Consider the following 26284-nt stretch of genomic DNA (forward strand, 5'->3'; position numbering starts at 1 on the left):
CGACAAAGAAAAAGTCATCTAGAGATCATGTCACTACCTTAATACATTATAACAGTGAAAATTAAATGATAGAAGTAGAGTAAGAAGCAATTCGTTTAAATTTTTTCATAAAAAGTTGAAATTCTGCAATCTTGAGTCCCGGTACTGTAGTTATTTTTCAAACTTTGCTCAAGGCTGCCACCACGCGATTATTAAACAAGAAGCGATTGCACTTTAAACTTGATGAGTTAACTCTTTCGCGACCACGGACGTATACACACGTCTTGAGATTTTAACCATGATGACCAAGGACGTATCCATACGTCCAACTTTAAAAGGTGTTTCAAGCACAAAAAAATGTAAATGATGGCAGATCCATCCATAGTCTTTACCTGTCCTGATTCATTCTGCTTTATCTCCTAAAGCATTGCGCGCAGAAACGAAGTAAAATTTTTCTCATGTACAGAATTGTTTTGGCATTCGATTAAACTACATCTTTTTTCATATTATTGTATCATGCTTGGGTAGTAAAGATTATAATGAAGTATACTTTTCTGCCAATTTTTAGTTTTTTTAGAAATTAGAAAAAATACCGTTTGGAAAGTTGCTAGTTGTACATTGAATGTTTTAAATTTTATTGCAAAACTTTTCATCTTCGGGTAGCTGAAGATGTATGCTTTCATTTGATGTCAAGATTGTGCGTCTACGTCGATCACATGAGATATTATTACGGCGTAAATACAACAGGTTTTTGTGAAAAATGTCTGGTTATATAGATTAAAACGTCGTGATCTCGGTGGTTGCGAAAGAGTTAGAGATGAGTTACTGGGTATTTACAGTACAGCACAAATCAGTAGCAAAGTTTTCTTGCATTTTTAGATTCCAAACTAAGCACAATCTCAAAACCAGAAACTAAGCTGATGGCTCAGAAAGCGTTTCGGCGCCTATGCTGATGCGGTCTTCATTGTTAAATACAAAGCGAAGCTTGTGTTGAGTCTAACTAATGTAAGAATTAATGATCATCATCATCATTATGTCGGCTGCATAGCCGAGTGGTGAGAGCGCTGAAACGGCAATCGCAAGGGCGCCGGTTCGACATCGATCAAGAGCATGCGGCTCTGCCTTTGGCAGGACACTTAAAGGCATGCCTGAAGGTGGACACGAAGATTGGCTGCCTTCCCGTCCACAATAAGATAAGATGCGACGATCATTATGTTCCTCGTATTGAGGGTTGGATACAATGCGCCATTATTTTCGACCATGATCTAGCTGTTCGTACTGTACTTTCATAACTTAATTTTGTCCAATTAGTGATGTTTGTTGTCCAAATCATTCTTGGTCTGCCTTTGTTTCTTCTTGGTCATTTTTTCTTTTACCGTTTATCTTCGCTTCTATTAATGATCTTTGTAACGAGTTTTGCCTTATTGTGTGTCCGAAATACAGCCAATCATCGATTTTAGTTTAAGCAACCATGGCCAGTTAAGCTGTGCTGGATAAATTAATCATCTTTATACGTTATATTTCAAGCAGCACTTTCACTTTCTTAATGCATATGACTTTTTAAGCGTAGTCACTGGTCAATCGCTTTTCCGAATAGAGTATTTCAATCCAGTTGTGTCTACCGGATTTGGTTTGGTTTTGAATCGTTATCCTCGGACTGACCAAATCTTGATAGGTTATTCCCAGTGATCTACGCGCATACAAAAAATATTGACGCCGTCAGCGTAAACGCAAACGTTCGAAAAACTATACGCCGTATGCGTCAACGTAACTTGTAAATAAAGTTGGCGGCGTCAGCGTCAGCGCATACACTAGCGTAAACTAATTTTGTTTGCTAGGTGCCAAACATTAACACGGTATAAACCACTCGAAACAAACAAGTTTTATTTTGAATTTCCACGAAGAAACACAAGCATATGAAAGTGTTCATCTGACATTTTGCTGTGTTTTGGTTCCAATATGTCTTTGCCATTGAAAACATTCTTTCAACTGCAGCGCTGGAAGGTATTGGCGTGTTGTAGCGAAAAAAATACATTAAAAAGTATGCGTTGACGCTATGCGCTAAAAAACCGCCTCAAGCGCAAACTATCCAAAAAATGTGGCCGCAAGCGTTAGCGCAAACAAAAAGTCTACGCCGCAAGTATGCGGCGTAGAATTTGCGCGTATACGTACATCTCTGGTTATTCCTGGTAGTTTCGCATAGGCCTAGGCTACTTGTAGAGGCTTTTGACGCAGGGCCAGATTTACAGCAGCATAACCTTCAATTGAAAGTACGGATACATAAAAAAGCAATTACTGTTTATGTTTTGTGACACAATTACTTGGAACTTTTCTGGTAGCCTATACACACCGGGTATGAATCATTATTATGAAACAGAAGCTTGTGTCCAAACGCTTGTCATCGAGTTCTTGCGAATGAAGTGCTCTCCTAGAGTAGGCTAATCACTATGAAATACCTGTAAAAGTTTCAAATTAAAAATTTTATATCAAAACGAAACCACAAGAAAGCCTGACACATAATTTTATTTACAAACGAAATTTTCGTTTACTTCAAAAAATGTCGAAAACTTCTTCATACCATTATACTATTAAACTATGTACGGTAGTTTCGAAAATATAGACAAAATCGAAATGAAGAATTCAAACACGGATGTAGCCTACAACAAAGCAAGGTAAACTATATGCTGTTCAGTGTCCATGTGTGTCAACTGTAAAGTAATCCCAGGAAATTCAACCAATTGTTGTTCAATTGGACAATATGATTCCTTTTTACAAAAGAAGGATTGAGTTACGCAGTTCCAACAAATTTTAAGTACGATATTCAAACTTAAAGCGTTATCGTCGTCGATCATGTTATCACAGCGCAGTAAAAGCCGTCACTTTCTAGTTGCAGTTTGTGAGTGGATTTAAAGGATTTCATTTCGCAAAATCAAGTTGTTCATGGGAAAGTGAAGACAGTGTAGTTCTTAGATAAGCAAAAGTATTAACTTATTGAAATATGCTTTTGAAGCGGAATGTAACTTGATAAATTTCTTTATTGAAGTTTAGATGGAATCCAGTCACCCAATGTATTCAACTGAGCTATAGAATTTTAAATGAAGTTTTTGACTGCAGAGTAGGATATGGACAGTCGGATACATATCCTTTGCGGTCAAAAAAATCGCCGATTTAGTCGTAAGGCGAGTATTCGCCTTTGTTAAAATTCTTCTTTGCACACTCGTAAGGTGATAGTTTTTTGCCAAACGTAAATTTTCGGTAAACAAGCATATAGTTGCTATGAAAATAAGTTATTATTTCTCTCAGATGATCAAAGCATTCAACATAAAAGTAGTTGTGGTTGGTCAGTCAAGCAAATCTAGTTGTCAGGAAACGGAGTTGTATTGTATTCGATAATTAACAAGGCAGTGATGTGAAGCTGCGAAACTGAATAAAGGGGAAACAGGTGTGCCTCATTTGGCAGTGACACGCCGTAGGCTACTACAACTTTCGCAAACGTATTGTGGCTACTTGTTCAGGCTGAAGACGGTCGCTGTAGCTTTAGCACAACTTGGAATATAGGCTACTCATTGAATTACGTTTGTTTTTGCTGTGGTTTCAGGCTGTTTATATCATTTGCAATTGACGTATAAATATGGCTAGACACATTTCGACAGAGGATGAGGTATTGGACTTATTTTCTTCAAGTACTGCTGAAACAACTTCCAGTAAAGTGGAAGAGATGGAGTTTTAAGTTGATTTAGTAGAAAATTTAAATGAAAGGTCTCACAAATGGCAAAGTTCTGATGAAGACGCTATGGACGTTAGTATTGTAACTGACGGTGCTGCAAGTGTTGCTGATGTCAGTGTTTCCAGCACTACTAACGGTGTTTGGGAACCTTATACATCGACTGGCGGTAACTTTCAAAAGTTTCCGTTTAATGTCAGCAATCCCAGCATCAGGCTTCCTACCAGTGGACAGTATGAAGACAAGATTAGTTTTTTCAGCTTTTTTTTCTGATGACATTATCAATGAATTTGTTCAGGAAGCAAACAGTCCGCCCCGATAGCTGAGTGCTGGTTACGCGCCAGGTCAAAATCACGCGGCGCTGGTTTGACTCTCAGGGTGTGTGCTTGAGCAACGCATTTCAGGACTGCTCTTCATTCAGCAGCACCTAGTGAATGGAATAATTCCCTGGCAACAACACTTTAACAATCGGACAACTTCACTCTGCCAATCTCGGTAACCGCGGCACTGCGTCAAGAGCCTCTACAAGTATGCGAAACTACCTGGAATAACCAATCAACGCTTTGTCAGTCCGAGGATAAAGATTCAAAACCAACTAACCATGCAGAGAAAAAAATTCAATCTGCCTCACCACTGAGCGAACGTTCTATTTGGAAATCTTGTAAAGACACAATGTTAGAGGAAATGAAAGCATTTCTAAGAGTTGATAAATATGGGTTTAAATGATAGATGTGAGATGAAAGAGTATTTTTCAAGAAAATGAATAAACAGAATGCCGTTTTTTTGTAGATGTATTTTCCCGACAATGGTTTTTCCAAATTTATTGGTTGCTGCGCATGCAGCGACAATAAGGTTCAAAATCTGGTCAACCACATAAACTTCAAACGCCATGAATACTTTGTCCCAGATAAACACATTTCTGTGGATGAAAGCACAATTTGATTTAAGGGCCGGTCCTCTGGAAATACTTCAACCCCAACAAGCCTATAAAATAGGGACTCAGAGTATACACCATGCGTCATTGTGGCAGCGCTTCTGCTTGGGGAACGTTCAAATATTACGTAACGCTTTTTTTCCGAATTTTTGACCCCCCCCTCCCCCATGTAACGCCAACGTAACGCTTTTTTCAACCCCCCTCCCCATGTAACGCTTTTTCACTACAAATTCAGCACAAAAAACTACCATTCCGTACTCGACAGCGTTACGTAACGTTTTGCTTGAACCCCCTCCCCCCCGATGTGACGCGAACGTAACGCTTTGCATAACCCCCCCCCCTCCCCCTCGAAGGCGTTACGTAATATTTGAACGTTCCCTTATATTGTGGCATTTGTTCCTTATAGAAAATGCACAACAGAAGGTTTGATTAGCACTGACTTGCCTTTCACAAGTAGAATTGTGTTGAAATTGTGTAACATGCTATCTTCTTCTGTGAGTGGAACAGAATGCCACATATTTACAGAACGCTTCTACACAAGCAGGCCCGGATTTAGAGGGAGGAAGAGGGTGCAATTGCCCCGGGTTCCCCTTTTGAAGCACCCCTCCCCCGACGTGGAAAAATGTGATTTTGTGTTGTTATTATTATTTTCTATCAGCCTTTCAATTTTCTGCAAAATGCCTCCTTTTTGTTTCAAGGTTAGGTGGCGACTGAGCTTGGCGTAAAGGCATTAGCGGCGTAGTAACTTTCAAGTTACCTTGCAAAATTTTTCGCTCTCTCCGCGAAAATTTTTTTTCACAGGGACCCCCTGATCTAAAAGTGCCCCGGGCCTCCCATCAGTTAAACTGGCTCCTGTACACAAGACCCTTGTTAGGTGAAGAGCTGAGGAAAAGGTCTTTTCATTTCACTAGAACTGTCATGGCAAGCAGAAAAGGCATGCCTACTGATTTTGTCTAAACGAAAATCAAACCAAAAGCGCATAAGATTGTAGCACTCAGAAAAAATCACAACGTAATGGTTTTGCAATAGAAGGACAAACGGGTGGTAACAGTTGTTAGTAGTAGTAGTAGTAACATAAGCTTTTTCTTATTGAATGCTAATGGACTTCCGGTGTAATATTTAGGTACTTTAGAGAATTTCTGTTAATTGCAACTTAAAAATGACTTCACTAAAGATAATGGCATCGATGCTATTGCTTGCCTGCTTGCCTGCACTTGCAGTGTCTCTTACATGCCAAGTAGGTACCACTACTACCATTACTGGTTTGGTGTCAAACGTCACTGGGTCACTTATAGCCATGGAATGCCCGACCGGGGAAGACAGTTGTTTCAGGGTCGATGTGTCTGGAACATTCATTGGATCTACTAGTGAGTTTAATCTATCATCATTCAAAGCTTGTGTTACTTTATAGTGTTTTTTACTTTTTTTTAGTTGCAGGTCTGTTCAATGAGATATTAAGTTTACTCATCTTCGGAATCCAAAGCTTTTCAAAGGTGTCATGAGTGAAAATTTTGCAAAAAATGTTTCTTAAATATATGAATTCAAATCTTTAAATTTTAGAACTTTTTTTAAGGTCAATTAATTTAAGCATATGGCCGTTGAGAGGATAATTTGGACCCGGTACCAATGAGATTCTCCGGCCAAAATCATGACAATTCTAAGACACAGGCACTACGTCCAAAGAATATGGGATGATTTCTTTAAGCCATAAACAGATTTCTTTAAGTTCCCGGAACCTTTGCAAATGTTCCGGGCCCTCAAAATCACCCCAGGCCCGAGTCCGAAAGTACTTTACATGTCCCTAAAGAGCTTAGAGATTTCTGATTAGAATCACTGTGCACCAGGGAGAGATGGAGCGGAAGAGGTTGTAATGTTGTCTCATAAATCAAAATTGTGTTTCTTGCACAAATGCCTCTACTGAATCTCACTTTGTATCTTTCATTTTATTTAAAGTATTAGTTTTGTGATCACAACCCAGCCAGCAAGCCCATATGGGCCCCACATGGGGACCCATATGGGCTGATGTACGGGCCTCATGTGAGCTGCCTATATGGGGCCCATACACATTGTGTCCGCGGGCATCACATTGCCCCCATATAGGCTGCCCATGTTCATTTATGGGTTTCATGTGGGTTGCTCACACTCAACCCACAAATCTAATATGGGCTCATCATATGTAACCCATAAATCTAATACAGGCTGCCCATATGTATATCAGGTATATATATAAATGATGATGAACTGTTTTATTTTGATCAACGACGCACGAGTACAAAATAATTGACACGGCAAGAAGAACACAATAAACATAGCCAGGTCAGAGACTTTAAAGAACCGGCCTGCCACGCCCCGTGGAGGCGGGGAGCGGCGTGATTATGGGGTGGCGATGCACCCGGAAGGAAGTCCACCAGCTTAGGTAGCGGGGGCCAGGCTGGGGAGTCTAGGTACCTGTGGAAGAAAAGTGTGGATCGAGAATTTTGTGCGATTCGTCCGCAAAAGTTAGAATGGCGGAACGGGCCAGGGAGACGGGCTTAGCTTTCTGCAAACGCAAAAAGGTCGGCTCACGACGGGCCGGGCGACAGAAATTTTATAAAGCCAGGCAGCGCCCACGTCTCCATCACGTGACCGTAACACAGGTACGTTTGACTCCTATATCCGGTTTGCCCGTAGGCAGAGCGGATAAACTTTGGGGTATCCCACGAGGAAGAGAAGCTTAGCTACAAGGACGATTTGAATACTCGTGGGAGACGAAAATTATATAAAATCTGGAGCAAAGGCTCAATTAATTGGTGTAAAAAAAGAAGGTATGCGGGAATATATTGTATGCTTTACTTACTGGAAAAGTGTTGACGTTGAACCAACGAGCACTGATGTGCACTGGCCAGACGTTGAGGCAGGTTCGCCCAGATGGGTCGGGGGGACTAGCGATCGAAGCGTAGATATGACTAGGCTACATTACCAGGAAAAATATAGAATAGTGGGATGAAACTTTGGAGGTTGCATCGAGTTGATCGGGAAATCATGTTTATCGATGTGTTAAAAGCAACGCGAGGTTGATCCGAGCGGGAAAGAGCAGCATATCGGGAAAAGGTAGTGTGTGATATTCTAAAATATTGAAAATATGAAAATACGGATCCAGTGTTGTTAATGATATTACGTCATTGATAGATGATATGAGTCCCTTCACGATATGCAATATATACTTAATTCATATATTGCTATTTTATTTTATTGATGATGATTGTATTCTTTATTGAGCTGCAGCATGCTGATGAAACGACAATTGTTTACAGATAAATTGATAATGAAACAATGGATTTAACATACTATGACGTCACACAATTACTGGCGGGTTTTGAGGTTTGCTGTCTTGCGCGCTCGGATGCTTACTGCAGAGCTTCTGGTGTTGGGGAATTGAGCTTCTGATCGCTGGAATCGTCTTTTCTATGACGTAGCCCCTCCACGAGTGAGCCCGGCGTTCCAAGCTTTCCAGACACGGAGGGAACCTTCGATTGAGAGGGAGGCCACTTTTCTAGCCACCTCTGCTACCCCACGAGCAGGAATACCCAAGGCCGCCAAAGCCCGAGAGCTCAACGGAGCATAGCTCCCGAGGGAGCCTACGACGAACGGAAGTGACAGGACGTCCCTGCAAGGGCGCTTCCTGTCTTCCAATATATTTACACATAACTTGGCGTACTTGTCGTGTTTCCTGTCGGCGGCTTTTCGAAGGGAATCCGCGCCGTAGTCGAACGGGCAAGTGACGTCACATACGACCGTGACACCGTCAGGGCGTTGCAGGACAATGTCAGGGCACAGATCAGCACCGCCCGCTTCCACGTGTTGTGGAACCGTACTATCTATGGTAAGCAAGGGTTGCCATTCGGCAGGTACATGCTTCACGATCTCCCACAATACTGAATTGTGTCGTTCCGTGACAACAGGCATCACGGTAGGGCAGTGGTTCAATATATGAGGAAGAGTCTCTTCCGCTTTCCCACACGCGCGACATATGGCAGGTTTATAAGGGCGGCCATGGCTTGGTTTTGATTTCAAGGGAAGTAGGTTTAGGCGGGCTTTATAAGCAAATGCACGGTTCGCGTGATCCAGGAGCTCCGGTCGCCGAGTCCAAGAATTCGAAAATCCGGACAGACAGTGGGCACTGACCGTCTTGCCTTGGTCAGGTTTGGATTCCCACTGTCTCCTCCACCACAAGTCATTGTGTTGGTGGAGGGTCGAAACCACTTTTTTTCTTAGGGGAGGGGTGATTTTGGAGCTCCCCGCGGTCAACTCGAGACCGCCATCCGGGCGTGCGGACCAACGTACACTTAGACGACGGGTAGCCGCCGGGACGCGGCCCCACAAGCTTTCGCCTGTTGGGCACGGTCGAGAACGGGCACCTTCAAGGGGTAGGATCTGGAGTGCCGAACCTCAGACTGGCACAACGCCTAAGCTGCCCGAAAGCGATGCAGAGACACGGTCGTCAGGAGACGTCAGCATCTTGAAAGCCTGGGCTATCGAAAGCGTGTCGCTTTCGCGACATAGACTCAACACACCAAAGTCCCCCAATGCAGGCTTACAGTAAAAGAAAGCATTGCACGCCCACCTGGGAAGACGCCACCCCACCTTCAAAGGTGTTAAACTGTTTTATTCGCATCAACAGCGCACGGGTACAAATAATTGACACGGCGAGAGAGCACAAAAAAACATAGCCAGGTCGAAGACTTTCAGAAACCGGCCTGCCACACCCCGCGGCGGCGGGGAGCGGCGTGATTTAGGGGTGACGATGCACCCGGAGGGGTAAGTCCACCAGCTTAGGTCGCGGGGGCCAGGCTGGGGAGTCGAGGTACCTGTGGAGGGAGAGTGTGGATCGAAAACGTTACATGACCCGTCCGCAAATTTAGAATGGCGGAGCGGGCCAGGGAGACAGGCTCTTTCTGCATTGCCCAGAAAGATGGCCTGCGACGGGCCGGGCGACCCGTCGCGTGTGGACGCTGGAACCGGCAGTAATTGACCGCCGGGCGGCGCCCACGTCTCCCTCACGCGACCTCGGCGCAGGTACTTGACTCTTATATCCGGTCTGCCAGTAGGCAGAGTGGATAAAATTGGGGTCTACCACGAGGAAGAGAGTCAACTATTTAAGGATAATTTGGCTCTCGTGGCAAACAAAATTCAAATAAAAATGTGGAGCAGAGGCTCGATTAATCAATAGAAACAAAAAATATAGGTGGGAATGTAATACATACTCACTGGAGAAGAGTAAGCTTTGATTCGGCGAGCACGGATGTGCACTGGCCAGACGTTGAGGCAGGTTCGCCCAGCTGGGTCGGGGAGGCTAGCGATTGAAACTAGAGGCACTGATAGGCTACATTACCAGGAAAAAGTAGAAAATTGGGGTGGAAATTTTGAGGCTGCATCGAGTTGATCAGGAGATCGTGTTGATCAATGCGTTGAAAGCAGAGCGAGGTTGATCCGAGCGGGCAAGAACAGCGTTACAAGGCGAAGGCAGCGTAAGATAATTCGAAACAATTGATTGATTAATACATAGAGATAGAGTGATGATTGAAGTTACTTAATTGCTGTTAAACCAGTCTCGATTTACAATGTACATTAGATATTTTATTCCTTTCCTTTGTTCATTTTTGAATGCTTGGGTTTGATGAGACTGGAGCGTTATAAAAAAGATGACACTGGTTTATAGACATAAGTTGAATTTTAAGACAATTGATATAAGGTTATGACGTCTAAACGGTTTGCTGTCTTGCGCGCTCGGATACTTACTGCAACGTTTCTGTTATTGGGGAATAAGTTTCTGATCGCTGAAGTCGTCTTTTCTATGACGTAGCCCCTCCACAAGTGAGCCCGGCGTTCCAAGCTTTCCAGACGCGGAAGGATCCTTTGATTGAGAGGGAAGCCACTTTTCTAGCCACCTCTGCTACCCCACGAGAAGGAACGCCCAAGGCCGTCAGAGCTCGAGAGCTCGTCGGGCATAGCTCCCGAGGGAGCCTACGACGAACGGAAGTGACAGGACGTCCCTGCAAGGGCGCTTCCTGTCTTTCTTTATGTTGACACATAACTCGCCGTACTTGTCGTGTTTCCTGTCGGCGGCTTTTCGAAGAGAATCCGCGCCGTTGTCGAACGGACATGTGACGTCACATACGACCGTGACACCGTCAGGGCGTTGCAAGACGATGTCAGGACGCAGATCGGCACCGCCCGCTTCCACGTGCTGTGGAACCGTACTATCTATGGAAAGCCCGGGTTGCCATTTGGCAGGCACGTGCCCCACGATCTCCCTCAATACTGAATTGTGTCGTTCCGTGACGACAGTCATAACGGTAGGGCAGTGATTCAATATGTGGGGGAGAGTCTCTTCCGCTTTCCCACAAGCACGACACATGGCAGGTAGGGAACGGCGGCCATGGCTTGGTTTTGATTTAAGTGGCATTAGATTCAATCTAGCTTTGTACGCAAATACTCGGTCCGCGTGATCCAGGAGCTCCGGGTCCAGAAATTTGAAAATCCGGACAGGCAGTGGGCACTGACCGTCTTGCCTTGGTCAGGTTTGGATTCCCACTGTCTCTTCCACCACAAGTCATTGTGTTGATGGAGGGTGGGCACCACTTTTTTCCTTATAGGAGGGGTGATTGCAGCGCTTCCACTTTTGTGGTAATTACCACAATTGTGGAATTTTCATCGTGCTTGTCGTAAAAATGTGGTAATGAAAAATTTGTGGTAATTTAGTGGTAATATGGAAATTTTGTGTGGAAATGTTATTGTTATATTATCATTATTATGACTGCTCATCCACATCAATATTGGAACTGGCAAATTCAATCCACAACACTTTTCATTAGGCTGTCATTCATTAAGCTACTACATGTGTGCTTCTCTGTTTTTGTTGTATTTTTTGCTACTTGTTTTTTTTTGGGTTTTGTGGCCGTGCTAACTACTGATATTAAAAAACTACATAATTTTTCATTCAGGCACGTTTTAAACCTTTCAAGGTTTTGCCACCTTTTCCCGTTCGTTAACGTGCTGGTAGGTTTATAATGACGAAAAATAAAATGATTGATTGATTGAAGAGCATTTAAACTGTTGTTTTCCGAAATCGAACAGATATGCAAAAAACTGCTTATAATAGCATGCGACTAGCATGTTCCGCTGTTTTCGGTTTGATTTTGGAATGCATCCTGACTTTTGACTTTGAACGTAGGGTGACCATATTCATAGTCAAGATGTCTTTTAGATTTTAGCTGCTGCTGCTGTGTCAAGTACTGTACAGTAATTTTCTTACTTATTTCGGACGTTTTAATAACTGTTAATAACCGGTACCGGTACTGTTAATAAACTGAGTAGTTGTTTTAGACCTTATTTTACACTATATAGTGTAAATATAGCCAAATAATAGCGTTGCCAGATAAGAAATCCTGTCCTAATTTGAGAAAAGTTTAAAGCTGTTGAAAACAAAAACTTGCATTTTGGAATTTTTTTTTAGTTCTGGGTAAAGATCAAAACCCTAACCTTATTCCTAAGTCTAACCATTAGCCTACCTTAACCCTTCCTAACTTTAATCCTAACTCTGGAAACACCTGATTGTAACCATGGCAACAAGTGGGTAAAGATAGCCACTTCGTTAATGTAAAAGTAAGTCGAAATACGCTTAAAATCGAGAAGAAAATCACAGCAAAAAATGTGGTAATCTAGCTTTGTAAACTCAAGGCCGCCATCCGAGCGGGCGGACCAACGTACGTTCGAGCTTCAGAAGCTCATACTGTCTGAAGCGCCGCACTCGCAGATGGTATGACGCGGACGGAAGAATGATAGAAGTATCTTGTGGCCATGAAGGTATATACCTCCATGTGACATTTTCCTATTTGTGGTACGTAAGCACCAAAAATAATACTACTGCCAACCTTGCCAAAGTGCTCCAACTGCAAGCAGTGAGTTTTGCGCAATGCATAGCAAGGTGCTCCCAGTAATTTTGCTCGTTCAATTTCATTTTGTGTTTGTTTAAAAGATCAATAAAGGTCGTTTGAGACAACTAAAAAATCTCAAAGTCTAGACAAATGCTGATCGAGGTGTATATCATATTAGTATGGGTTGACCACAAACCTTTGAGTCACTGTGTGGGTAGCCCATGGTCTGCCCATAAAAAATGTGGGCAGCCCATGGCCTGCCCATGAAAAATATGGGTAGCCCATGGTCCGCCCATAAAAAATGTGGCAGCCCATGGTCTGCCCATAAATAATGTGGGCAGCCCATGGTCTGCCCATGAAAAATGTGGGTAGCCCATGGTCTGCCCATAAAAAATGTGGGTAGCCCATGGTCTGCCCATAAAAAATGTGGGCAGCCCATGTTCTGCCCATAAAAAATGTGGGCAGCCCATGGTCTGCCCATAAACAAAGTGGGAAGCCCATCAATATTTCATGCTTAGCCCATGATCAATAATTTTATGTGGCTAAATTTATTAAAATGCATTTATATGATCACGCATTTGAAGATTGGAAGTTTTATATTCCACCTTGTCATTTAGCAACACATTCTGCAAGAAAGCCCATATTGGGCACATATGGCAAAAACACAAACACCCACATAGAACCCACATGCCCACAAGCCCATTAAAATAGTATATGGGGCCCATATGGGCTTGCTGGCTGGGAAGTAGTATCGAAACCAAAATGTTGACATGATTCGACATCCTCACAGTTACGGGTTCAGAAGCAAACGCTCGTTTAAATCATGTACTAGCCAATCGATTGAGTTTTTTTTATGATTGCCAAAAATATTTGAGCAATTGCTCAACCCATTTATGCCTAGCGTCCTATATGTAGGACACCTACTCAAATTAAAACGTTACTTCGCACGTTCAGTTTTTAGATTTAGATGAAGTCAAAATACGTTTATGAGTGTTTTTGCAGCATATATCACAACTTTTTTCGAAAATTGCTTGTTTTGTTGAAACTTGACATCATTTTCAATTTTCCCGATTTTGCTAATTCTGAAATTTTGACAGTACATGTCGAATTATATCAATAAATCCGCATATGCAAATAAGCTTCCAAAAATATTTGTCATTGTCTTTATTCGTTATGTATCAACATATTTTACAGCAAATGTTTAAATTTAATTGGCAGCAAAATTTTCGAGAAAATTGATTCAAAATATTGGTGTCCTATATGTAGGTCGCCAGGCACACATGTTAGCAAAATGAAGCAAAGCGACACTCAATTCTCACGCATCAAGTGGTATCAAACAGCGATTCCCTATGATTTCTACGCTGTATAACAAAGTAGTTGTGTTTGTTTTTAGAACAATAACATAATTATCGTAATTTACTGAAATTTTTGATAATTTTTTAGTTTTCTCTTGGCGTTTTTACATGGAGGGCATCTTGACGTAGCCGAATTCGGCCTCAAAGCGATTTCGATCCGCTAAATAACTTATTTCAGTGATGTGTTGCTTTGCTAATTTTCATCTTTGTATTTTGTGAACTTTCGTTTCAATAAAATACTCGATGACAAGGGAGTTCCCATTTATCACTTTGAGCGATAACGATTAGACCTACGCATTACGCACAAGAAACTTGCGAAATTTGATAGCGGATTTGCCTAGCGTCCTATATGTAGGACGGTCTTTTTCTCCACCGGTACTAACATAATTAAGAAAAAATAAATTGTGAAATGTTTTTTAGGTCATGATTATGCAATACTTAAATTTTCAAAATTTTTTTTAAGTACTTTCACTTTCGGCACAAATGGGTTAAATTAAACAAAAAAAGATTGGAACTTGTTTTTTAAGTAGAAAAATCCGCTATTACCACAGCAAACCCGCAGCATTAGGCTGAAAAGAACGTTGAATCTACACTTGTAAAACATTTGACCTAGCAATCAGTAGCTGAAAGCACAACTTAATCTATCAAGTAATTAGACCTTTAATTGATTAAGATAGCTAATGAAAACACGTTTTTTTATACTTAGTTACCGTGACTCTTGGTCAATGCCAGTCCACAGCAGCTTGCGCTTTCAGTAACTGTGCAGCAGTGACCAGCCTCTTGCCTGGGATCCTTGAAAACAGGTAAAATCTTCATCTGCCTTCATATGAACCCAGTTAGTGTTTAATAAAGTTATGTGTTTAAATGATACTGAAAAATAAGTAGCAAGTAAGAATTTTAATACTGTAATAATCATGTGTTTCATACAGCGCTGGAGGTTATTCACGACAGAAAAGCGTTGCTTCCATAAAACATAAATAGTCAGCGCAGCCGCGCATGTGCAGCTGCGTAGCCTACATACATTATTATCCTGAATTTATTCTTAAGTTCAGGGGTGTGCAACGTGCGGCCGGCGGGCCAAATGCGGCCCGCTAAGAAAAACTGTGCGGCCCGCAAAGATGTGCCAATTTTGAATTGTGTCCGGCCCGCAAAACGTGTTTATAATTTAGTTTAGTCTGGTACGTGTGAACAATTCATTGTTGAGCGGATTATTGTAGATTTCGCACCTTTTGTTAACCATTTTGGAAATCTCCTACCGTCCACCGCTAATCCATTGTATTTAATTATTTGGAACGTAAAAATGTATGGTCACTTAAACGGCATTATGAACAGTTTAAGACTTTGGAAAGCTCACGTACAGACAGGAAAGCTTTTTCACTTTCCAACTTTGAGAGACTATAAAATGCATCCTGAGAAGAAAACTGAATTTGCAGACCAACTTGAAAAATTGTTGTATGAATTTTTGGCTCGTTTCAAGGACTTCAAACCTCATGGACATTTGTTTGGTACGTTCTCTTCGCCATTCAATAGAGATTGACAAAGCACCAGCAGATATAACTTGAGTTTATTGACCTTCAAGAGAAAAACGGATTTGAAAGCAAAGTATTTAAAAATGAATCTTGGCGATTTTTACCGAAAACATCTCAACTAAGATAACTTTCCACATTTGAAAAAATCCATGGCTTCAAAAATGGCTCTTTTTGACTCAACGTATTTGTGCGAACAATTTTTTTCTAAAATGGGCGGCATGGCATCTCCCTATCGATCGGTTCTGACAGAGGAATACTTGAAAAATGGACTTCGAATGGCGAGCACTTCCATTAAAGTAAATTCGGAAAAAAAGCCGTTGGGAAAAGAAGCCAGCTGCAAACTTCTCACTGAACTCGTTTAAAGACAATAAATTTGAATAGGCTAGCAGTTTTCTTCAAAAATTTATGCGTCTTAACTTGGTTGGTTGGTTTTGAATCTTTATCCTCGGACTGACAAAGCCTTGATAGGTTATTCCTGGTAGTTTCGCATACTTGTAGAGGCTCTTGACACTTGGTTACCAAAATTGGCAGAATGAAGTTTCCGATTGTTGAAGAGTTGTTGCTGGGGAATTATTCCATTCACTAGGTGCCGTTGAATGGAGAGTATAGTCCTGAAATGCGATAACAAAAAACTACGTTTTTGTACCTGCAACTACTAGAAATCATATAATAAATAAACGTGCGGCCCGCGGTGTCACCCAGTTATTTATATCTGACTCTCTTGTAATAAAGGTTGCACACCCCTGCTTTAGTTAAACGCCATTAAAGAATAAGATTTGATAGCCTGCTTGTTTAAAACGTTTTATGAGCCTTCAAACACTAACGGAATAATAAAATTTTTTGAAATAAACACAATGCTTCTGTCTCGTGTTTTAATAAACATGTGATTTGAAACATGACTTGGATACTATAGAAGAAAGTTGGGCACGTCTGACAGATTTTCTCAGAAAAACTTATCACATTATACAAACGATCGTCAACAAATAAATTTTTAAAATCGTTTTATGATCGTGAAAAAAATTATTTGAAAACTAACTTCAAAGTTAACCAAGCTTTCTCACTTTAACTTCTACAGAAATGTAATTTCAATATGATGAATTGTTTCAAATACGGTACTAAAAAGTGCACTTTTGAGGCGAAAACATTTCTAGTTTCATAATGGACAAAAAGTGACCAAAACAGAGGGGAATTTATTAAATATTTCTGAGCCAAGACCCCAGGCACACTATTTCCTTCTCTTAGCCTCAACTTTCATATTGTCCATTTTCTCTTAAAATATTTACTTTGCTGAAACTCCGGTGCCTCCCCAAGTTTCTGTTTCTTGATCCGCTGCGGTACAAGAGCAATTAGCTGAAAAAAATTAAGAATCCCTGAACTAAGATGAAGTGTTGCAACTCTTTCAAACAATTAAAAAGTTTCTAATTTTTGTTACTATGGTTTAGACCTTTCTATTTAAGACCCACTTCATAAAAACAAGCTCTGAATAACAAAGGCTGCAAAATGATAACATGCAACATGTTTTACTTTATGTTTCAGTGTGTGCTCACTGGGGTGCTGCAATACAAATAATTGCAACAGTGTGGTGTTGACTACTGGTGCAGGTGGCGGAACAGGAAGCACTGCATCCAACAAGATGCTGATTCCATTGCTAATGCTTGTAGCAATGATGGCCGTTTAAATGCATTTTTGAGAGAGATGAAAGATTGCAACGTTTATACATACATTTTTTTAGTAATAGATTTGACATTTTGTGTTTGTAAATAATGAATTTAATTGTGATACAGTCTTTAATGGGCTTCCCAGCTCAGGCAAGTGCTGCCCCTTTCTGATAAAAAGAAGCAACCCCGAAAACACTGTTCTGAGAAAATTGATGAAACATGTTTATTTTTACTCAATACAAAAGCATTAAACTGAAAGAACAAACTTTGCTGAAAGAGAGGCTTCATTTGTGAGAGCTCTTTGTTTTTTCAGAAATTTTTTCTATATTTAAATGTTCCAATTTCTAGAAAATTTTATTTTTGCTAAAATGTGGGTTATTTCTTTTTGTCAGAAAGGGACAGAGTGGTGTGCAGATAACGATGCGATGTAGTAGTGCCTCCGTTGAGACAGTGATCATATTACCCAGGTTTACGGCAACGACTGAGTGTACTAAGTAAATTGACGTAAAGATAATGTATTATAACTTTTATGGGTTTAAAGTATGTTCTTTTTATTGATTCAACGTCTGTTACTTTCTTTTTGTTTCCTGAGATGAAACAGTATATTGTAAAAAAGTTTGAATTTTTAAATTCTGATGCTTTGAGTTCAAATATTAAATTTACCTGATTAACAGGCCAATACTTGGAATGATAACAATAGTGATATCTGTGTTAAAGGCATAGTAAATGAAATTTTCAAACGGGAATTAAGCAGTAAAATGCGTAAACTGAACAATCAAGAATACATTTCAAAAGGAATTACCGAAAAAAAATTGTTTTCAATGGCACTGGCAAGGCCCAAAGTTCAATGTTTCATTTATTTATTTTTTTTTTCAAAATGACCAAACAGTGCAAACACTGCTCGAGAATACGTCACTGTAGACAGCAATAACAAAAGCCACGTTAACACTAACATCAGATCTGATGTTTTGAGCAAACTGTCTGTTGTTTTGATGTTGAAACCTGCTGTTTTGATGTACATACATACATAGCCTACAGTTAAATCGCCCGCAGTAAGAACTATTGCGCGATTAACTGATTGCTCGCCTATAGTGACGTAGACGGCACAGTCGCACGCTGCGCTGCTCACGCCTATTGTCGTCTTGAAAGCTCTGACAAAAGTGGGCGCGGAATGCTGATCAGACCGCAATGGGGCATTATTTTATTAAAAATCGTTTTATGGTAGCATGTTAAACCCAAAGAACGTGGAAAATCGCCAAGTCAGGTTTTTCCTTTTCTATCCCTTTAAGTTTTCAACAACAAGTTCTTTTGCCAGCCGCATGTCACATTAACAAAATATATATAATGAAATTTAACGTAATAACTTAATAACATAATACATAACATAATATAATATATTTACAACATATAATATAATAATTACATAAATTAATTTACAATATATAACATAATAACATACATAATAACATAAACATAATAACAAAATATATATACTACTATATAAATACAGTATGTTTGAATAAGAACCTTCTGGTGATCCGTGTAGGTGAAACAGCCTGTTAAGGATTCAGATAGTAATAACTAGATTTGATTTAATTCGCTCTGCTTGCTTTTTTGCTTAGCATTGAGCACTTTTTGTAGTATTAATAGTTTTCATTGTTTTAAATACAGTAAGTTATATGTATTATATCGCAAAGACGTTGACATACCGTAAACTAACTTGTTAACAGGTGTTTGAAAGCAGCTGATTCGATGACTGATTCGTTTTTCGCTGCTTCCTGTCTGTTGTGGAATCTAAATTGTTATAGTGCTATTTTATTTGCATGTTTATAATTGTACCGTATGCTATTCTCGCAACAGACGAAATAAAGAGTTTTTCTCTCTCTGCTTATTAATTTTCATCAAAACATCACAAACATGGTTGCATCAACCGCTTGAATTCAACCATTGAAAGCAAGTCTTGATGAAAATATAATAACAGTGTTGATCTAGATGCAAAAAAAAATAAAATACAGTAGCCTACAGAAGTTGTAAAACGGCAACAAATGTACCAAAAAAAAAAAAAAAAATTGAATGAGGCTGTTCACCAAGCATCTAGTTAAATAACATGATGCGTTCTACTGGTGCAAAGTTAGTCGTGTCTGATTAACGAAATTTGGAAATAAAAGCAAATTACCACATTATACATCTAGTCTGGGCTGTGTGAGCGCTATCTCGAGCTTCCCCCGAAATCCAACAGCTGACCTCTATGTTTAGTGATCGCTGTTTAAAATAGGACCAGAAAGCGTTTATGGTCGCAAAATCCTTCAATGTAAAGAAAAATTTTACATTCATCATTTTAGAAAAGATTAAACAACTCTTTAAGATTTTCTAGAAAAAAATAGTTATATATATCGAGCTTCTGTAGCTGATTTGTTGTATCCAGGCTTATACCCGGTGGTTGAAGATTACATTAAGTGGACGAGAAGGCAAAGAAGCCAATCTTCGTGTCCACCTTCAGGCATGCCTTTAAGTGTTCTGCCAAAGACACAGCTCCGCATGCTCTTGAGCTGTGTCGAACCGGCGCCCTTTCGATTGCCGTCCGGTGTTCTCACCACTCGGCTATGCAGCCATCAAAAAACATTAAACAAACTAAAATGAGTTGGCCCCTAATCTTCCGTGACTCCCCAGCCGGGAGATACGGGGCGTTAAACATGGCCTTGCATTTTGTGCTAGTTCAGCTTGGTTTGCGCCAGTAGAACTCATCATGTTAATTAAATGGATCGCACATTATTTATGCTCTACAAAAGTTGCCATAACAACAAGATTCCATTGGTTCGTTGTGGACAATGGCAGAGACGGCAAAGACGTAATTCCCCCGTTCTTAAAACAATTTGTTTCTTTCGTTTCCATAGTTACATGTTTGAAATAAGAACTTTATCGTCATTTGAGAAGCACAAAAAGGTTTTCAAAGTAACTTCTTCCCAGAAAACTCGTCCTTTTTAGATTGAATTAACGTTTGCAGACGTTGAATCAATGTGAAAATGATGGAGTTTGCTTTCTGGATTGTGTTTCACAAACATGAAAAGAATGCTTGTAGTTGACGCTTCCTGAAAGAAATTTGTTGTTTTGTAAAAGCATTCTTAAATTTTTTGAAATAAGCTATGTATTTTTAGTTTAATAAAATTCAAATGTAAAACGCAACTAACAGGACAGAACAAATGTGTCAGGTGGTTCACATACGGCCGCGTTTTGTGGTTTGAACATCGCTGCGATATGGGGCCTTGTGTAATTAGTGGAGCTCCCTGAAAAATCTACTTCATTTAAAAAATGTGGAATGTTTCAGTAATATAATGTTGAAATAAAAAAAAAATACGTTGTACCCTACTTTAAATTCATATAATATAGAATTACAAAGTCTTAGATGTAAACGCTCCAAGCTTAATTTCACAACCTTGTGTGGTGCAGAGATAACAAACGTAGGGGTTGTAGGCTAATTGTATTGAAATTGGTATGCAAGATATAGCACCAATGTCATTTCAGTCCCCCCAAAAACCAGCAACATATAAAAAATAAACAACTAAACAAAGAAGAAATTATACTTGTAATAAATTTTTGCAAACAAAGGACCAAAGGTGTGTTTTTGTTTTTTTTGAAAACATAGAAGTTTGCAAAACGCCATTGCTATGTCTAAAATTTATGCCGTGGCTTCTTCAACTTCCCAAGCCCTCTAAAAATAACTCGAACGCCTAAAATTAATTCAGGCCGAGTTTCAAAAATAAAGTTTGCCTTGGAGCTTCCATCAGCACTGCTACATGCACGTAGTTTTCCCATCAGTGGTCCTCAACTTGTACACCCCGGCACACTGGTGTTATGCTCAAGTTTTCACATTTGTTGGACGTTTGACTTTTGAAAAGCAGATAAACTTGTATCATACCTTCACAATGTAGGGCCTGAGGGATGCATGCTACCCACGAAAACTTTTAGTGTTGCTCACAACATGATTCAAGTAGATTTTACCAAGGCTGTGGAGTCGGGCAAAAAATACGACTCAAATTCCTGGGTTTAGGCTATAACTGGCCGACTCCAACTTCAGTATTGCCAGATTTTGTTGGGTTGCTAGATTTTTCTAAAGTTTTGTTCTTTTTCATTTATTTAAAGTTTCATTTTAGTAGAGTTGAAACGGCGGTTTCACAAAAAAACTGACAAAAACTTTTATTTTTATTCAATCAATTCAATTAAAGATTTGCAATGTTTGCCATCATGTGACAATTTTTTTTAAAGAGATTGTGACGAGACTGTAAATATTGTGACGAAATCTTATGATATGAAAGAGAAAAGTCTCGTTCTCTTTCATTTTAAAAAGCTTTGAGCCGGCTTAGATATTTATGTTGGGGTTCGGAGTTTATAGCTTTTTATGACTTAGCCTACAATGCTTGCCATCATGTGGAGATTTGTTTAAAGAGGATGATTTGTTACGAGATCATATGATATGCAAGAGAAATATCTCATTCTCTTCATTTAAAAACTTAGGACCCGGCTTAGATATTTATATTGGGGTTCGGATTTTATAGCGAGACCAGTCGTTATAGCTTGTGCAGAGTGAGAATAAAGGTTGCAAACATTAGCCTAGATGCTTAGACTTTGTTGCAAACAAGTAAGCTATGTAGAAATACAGATATAACCTAATAAAAATGTGAATGAGGCAAGTCGGTGTGTATGAAATGGAGGCTTTTTTTGTCGAAACAGAATTGTGATCTAAGAAACTTGGTTCGGATGGAACAAAACTCTTCAGAAAGAAATTTAAACTTCCTGTATTTTTCTGTTTATTGCGAACAAAAACAATATGCCGGCCTCTCAGCTTACTGATTGGTTTTGAATCTTTATCCTCGGACTGACAAAGCCTGGATAGGTTATTCCTGGTAATTTCGCTTACTTGTGGAGGCTCTTGACGCTGGGCCGGTTACTGAGATTGACAGAGTGAAGTTTTCGATTGTTAAAGTGTTGTTGCCAGAGAATTATTCTATTCACTAGGTGCCGCTGAATGCAGAGAAGTCCTGAATGGAGAGTGATACTGAATGAATACTGCTTATGGAGAGCCCGAAGATAATACACTTTTGCGTTTCAGTAACAACGTGTTTGCCGTACTGCTCTAGACTTTCATTCCGAGCAGTTATATTTGTGTTGTTTTTTGTACGCTGCTGAGTCGAGGGTAGTAAGACCTTATCTACAATAGATAGTTGTTAGCGAGTGCTGTACAGTAAGAATTACTCCATCAAGTACCAGTATGGAGACTTTCTGAATACTGCAAAGTTATCAGTAAGTGATTGAGTCAATACACCTTGCCGAGGTGTTATGATTTTTACTAAAATAAAAAAATTTGGCCCTCACTACAAACTTACATGAAATTTTGCTCCAAAATACATTTGTCTTTGTTTTAGTTAAAGTTAAGATGCTCTTCCATACAAAATAATCTCTTTGTCAAATTCACAGCAGCTAAGAGTGAAAAGCAGGAAGTATTTTAAAGTATCAATTTGAAATTCGATTTAACATTTGGCCAATGTATTTTCAAAGCAATTTGTATTACTACAGTAATTACCTTAAATTTGAATTTAAATAAATTTTTCTTTTGATGTTTGTGTCTACACTATATACATATAGCCTAGTTGCACTATGTCAGCGGCAAAAGAATGTGAACTTGCTGAACAACTCAAACAAGTTTATTACTCGAACGGCAAAGAGAAAGATGTCAAGGAATCTGCAAAACTTTTACATCAGATCGGACTTATTCATCAAAGCAGAAGTCCAGACAAAATCAGTCTCATCCAAAGTGCTGCCTTGATGAACGCAGCGATAACAAGAAAACCAGATAACGTGGCAGAGATGGAAAGAGACTTGCAAAGTCTCTGCAAAGAAATTCTTCATCAAGCAGGAGCAACGGAACAACCATCCGATTTAGTGGATAAAGCAAAATATGTCAAAGAACGCGTCAGTGAAATGAGAGAATCGGTAAAAGCATCTTTAGATGAAATAGAAACAATTCCAGATGACCTAAATGAACAAGAATTGCATGAAAAAGAGCTAAAAAAAATTGCTGCATTGCAACAGATACAAGATCAGATAACTGCTGAATACACATCAATCATGAAGGAAGTTAGTGATTACTGCGAACAAGTAATGGAAGAGCGACCTTGTGAATACAGTCTTGTAGCCATGGGATCATTAGCCAGAAAGGAGATCACTCCATACTCGGATTTCGAGCACATAATTGTTCTAGAAGAAGAAGCTCAACAATCAGACAGTTATGAATCTATATTGGATTATTTCAGATGGTTTTCTGTTATTTTTCAGGTTATTCTGATCAACTTACAAGAAACAATATTGCCAAGTGTATGCATCAATAGTTTGAATGACACAACAAAGAAAGATGGAAATTGGTTTTTTGATGCTTTCACTACTCGGGGTATCTCCTTTGATGGCATGATGCCACATGCCTGTAAATTTCCGCTTGGTCGACAACAGCTCACCAAACAAAAACCATGGACAACAGAATTAATTAAGCCTGTGAGTGAAATGTTGACTTATTTGAAATCTGATGAATCTTTAAAAAATGGTTATCATCTGAGTGATATTCTCACCAAAACAACATTTGTTTCTGGTAAAAAAAAAATTTACGATCAATTTTTTAATGGTGCGCAAAAAACATTAAACTCGATTCCAAGTGAAGCTCTCAAAGATGAAATAATTGAACAGCTCAAAGACGATTTGAATACCTTTGCAATAAAGCCAAGTCTTTCAGCTGTATCAGATCAAAATGAATTCAACCACAAGAGAATTGTTTACCGAAGCATAACATTGTTCATATCTGCCCTTGGAAGACTGCACAAGATTTCTGCCAATTCTTGCTTTGACATTGTTGCTGAACTTTATAAACAAAATCAAATCAGCGAATACGCAATGAACAAACTTTCAAAGTCAATTGCTTTGGCACTTGAAGTACGTTTGAAACTGTACATGAACAATAAAGGACAAGTTGATTTGGTGAAAAACATAGACTTAACGAAAAACTCAAACATCAAAACCTTGAATTTAATCGATGTTCTTGGAGAACAAACTTGCATCAACTTTTTCCAAATTGCTTATTCGTTGCAGTGCGACATTTGCAAACAATTGGAAATTAAAAAAGTGCATTTTTATTCCAGTTTAACTTTGTTGAATGTTCTCATCTGCAACTTTCTCAACTCAAAAGATTTTGCAACAAGATTAATGAAATCTTTCATTGATCATCCAACAACAAATTTACCATTTCTGGATTTTGAGACAAGTCTACGTTTATTAGAAAATGACATCCAAACATTGAAACATGAAGATAAAAGTCAACAACTAGACAGCAAAAAAACGACAACTCAAATAATACCAGAAGAATATTTTGAAATTTGTGAAGTTTTGCATCGCTTGGAATGTTACAACGATGCAATTGAGTATGGTCAAAAATATCTTCACACTACTGAAAATTTGCTTATAGAAAGTGCAGATGACGAAAGCGTGAAAAAAGTTTCCAGAACAAACAACATTATTGCAGATTGTTACCATCACACTCAACAATATAGCGAGGCATTGAAATATTACAAGAAAGTGTTGGAGATTGAACAGAAATATAGAGGTAACAAGACTGAAGAGTGGGATGTGGCGACTATATTACACAATATTGGACGTTGCTTATCGTACACCAAAAAACATGAAGAAGCTATTAGTTACTTTAAAAAAGCACTGGAAATCAAACAACGATTGTCACTAGATGAAGACATGGACAGGAATGTGGCGATGACATTGCACAACATTGGTGGTTGTTTATTGGAATCCAAGAAATTTGAAGAAGCCATGAGTTATCTACAAAAGTCACTGAAAATATTAAAACGAGTAACATTAGACGAGGACAGTGATATGTATATTGTGTATACTCTGCGCACAATTGGAGATTGTTTATTACAAACTAATAAACATGAAGAAGCCATGAGTTATCTACAAAAAGCACTGAAGATCCAACAACAAGTGTCATTAGATGAAGGCAGTGATTTGGTTGTGGCGGCTATCTTGCACGATATTGGTTGTTGTTTATTGGATGTGAATAAATATGATGAAGCCATGAGAAATCTACAAAAAGCACTAAAAATTGATCAACGACTGTCATTGGATGAAGACAATGATAGAGATGTTGCGGTTAGGTTGCATGACATTGGTCGTTGTTTGTTGAAAAGTAATAAATATAAAGAAGCCTTAGGTTACCTTCAAAAAGCAATGAAAATCAAACAACGTCTCTCGTTAGTTGAAGACGATCGATTTCTTGTTGACATTTCTGAGGACATAAAAACTTGCTTGAAACTAATTGAGGAACAATAATATAATCATGATTAATGCAAAAAGGAGCATTCTTCCTGCCAGTTTGCACAAGGCCGAATACTCTGTAAAACACCGAGCAATTTCGACGAATCGTTCACAGTTCACAATAATAAGCGTTGAAAACGTTTCAACGACGTTTCAATCGACAACGTTTCAACATAGTTTCAACGCTTATTATTGTGAACTGTAAAAGACAACAAAAATCATGGCTTAAAACGTAATCTTAGTTTAATTTCATTATTTTTCGATTAGCACCAACTATTTCAACGGCTTGCATTTGATTTCAACATGCCAATTGCATAGTTTTTAAAATAAAAAAATTAAAAGTCTGGTTCTATGTTTTCTTGGATTTTTTTCAATGTTTTCTTTTGTTTCTAGGGTAATTATTTTGCAAAAATCTTTGCTTTGAAAGGATTTTCGTGTGATTTATTTGGATGATTTTTGAATACAATTTTAGTAAGACCACTTAATTGTAGGCCTAGTTATTTATTCTGTACATTATGTTAATGATATAAAATATTAAATGTGTTTTTACGTTAAATATTGATTTTCAGTTAAAACTTAGTAGGCAAACATTCTCTTTGAAATATGTTTCAATTAAAACAACTTTCAATATAATGGCCAACCAAACGTCATGTACCGCTCTTGGCTTGGATGATGTCGGTTTGAAAATGTTTTTCGAAAATTTTTTTTGCAAAACATCTCATTTTGCTTCATGATGTAAAGAGTTCAACAAAAACTTTCAAAATAATTTTCCTCAAAATCAAAACTAGCTATGAATGACCCCGTAGCGTCTAATTGATAAAATCA

General features: G+C 39.0%; 1 protein-coding gene across 1 annotated transcript; it reads left to right on the plus strand.

The window, feature by feature from the left end:
• Positions 1-5764: 5764 nt before the first annotated feature.
• On the plus strand, positions 5765-19217 carry LOC145784691 (uncharacterized). Its single transcript, XM_082596555.1, has 3 exons — positions 5765-6004; positions 14615-14711; positions 16974-19217. Exons 1-3 carry the CDS (start codon positions 5797-5799, stop codon positions 17113-17115), a joined length of 447 nt encoding a protein of 148 aa, XP_082452681.1. The 5' UTR covers positions 5765-5796; the 3' UTR covers positions 17116-19217.
• The last annotated feature ends 7067 nt before the right edge of the window (positions 19218-26284 follow it).

The sequence above is a fragment of the Aplidium turbinatum genome, chromosome 15 (assembly GCF_918807975.1).
Source record: "Aplidium turbinatum chromosome 15, kaAplTurb1.1, whole genome shotgun sequence".
NCBI lineage: Eukaryota > Metazoa > Chordata > Ascidiacea > Aplousobranchia > Polyclinidae > Aplidium > Aplidium turbinatum.

Bases quoted from the DNA above. Each gene is read 5' to 3' on its own strand.
- LOC145784691 (XM_082596555.1), top strand. From the start codon at position 5,797: ATGACTTCACTAAAGATAATGGCATCGATGCTATTGCTTGCCTGCTTG. The intron at 6,005-14,614 runs GTGAGTTTAATC...TTTTATACTTAG, and splicing joins AACATTCATTGGATCTACTA to TTACCGTGACTCTTGGTCAA. The intron at 14,712-16,973 runs GTAAAATCTTCA...TTTATGTTTCAG, and splicing joins CCTGGGATCCTTGAAAACAG to TGTGTGCTCACTGGGGTGCT.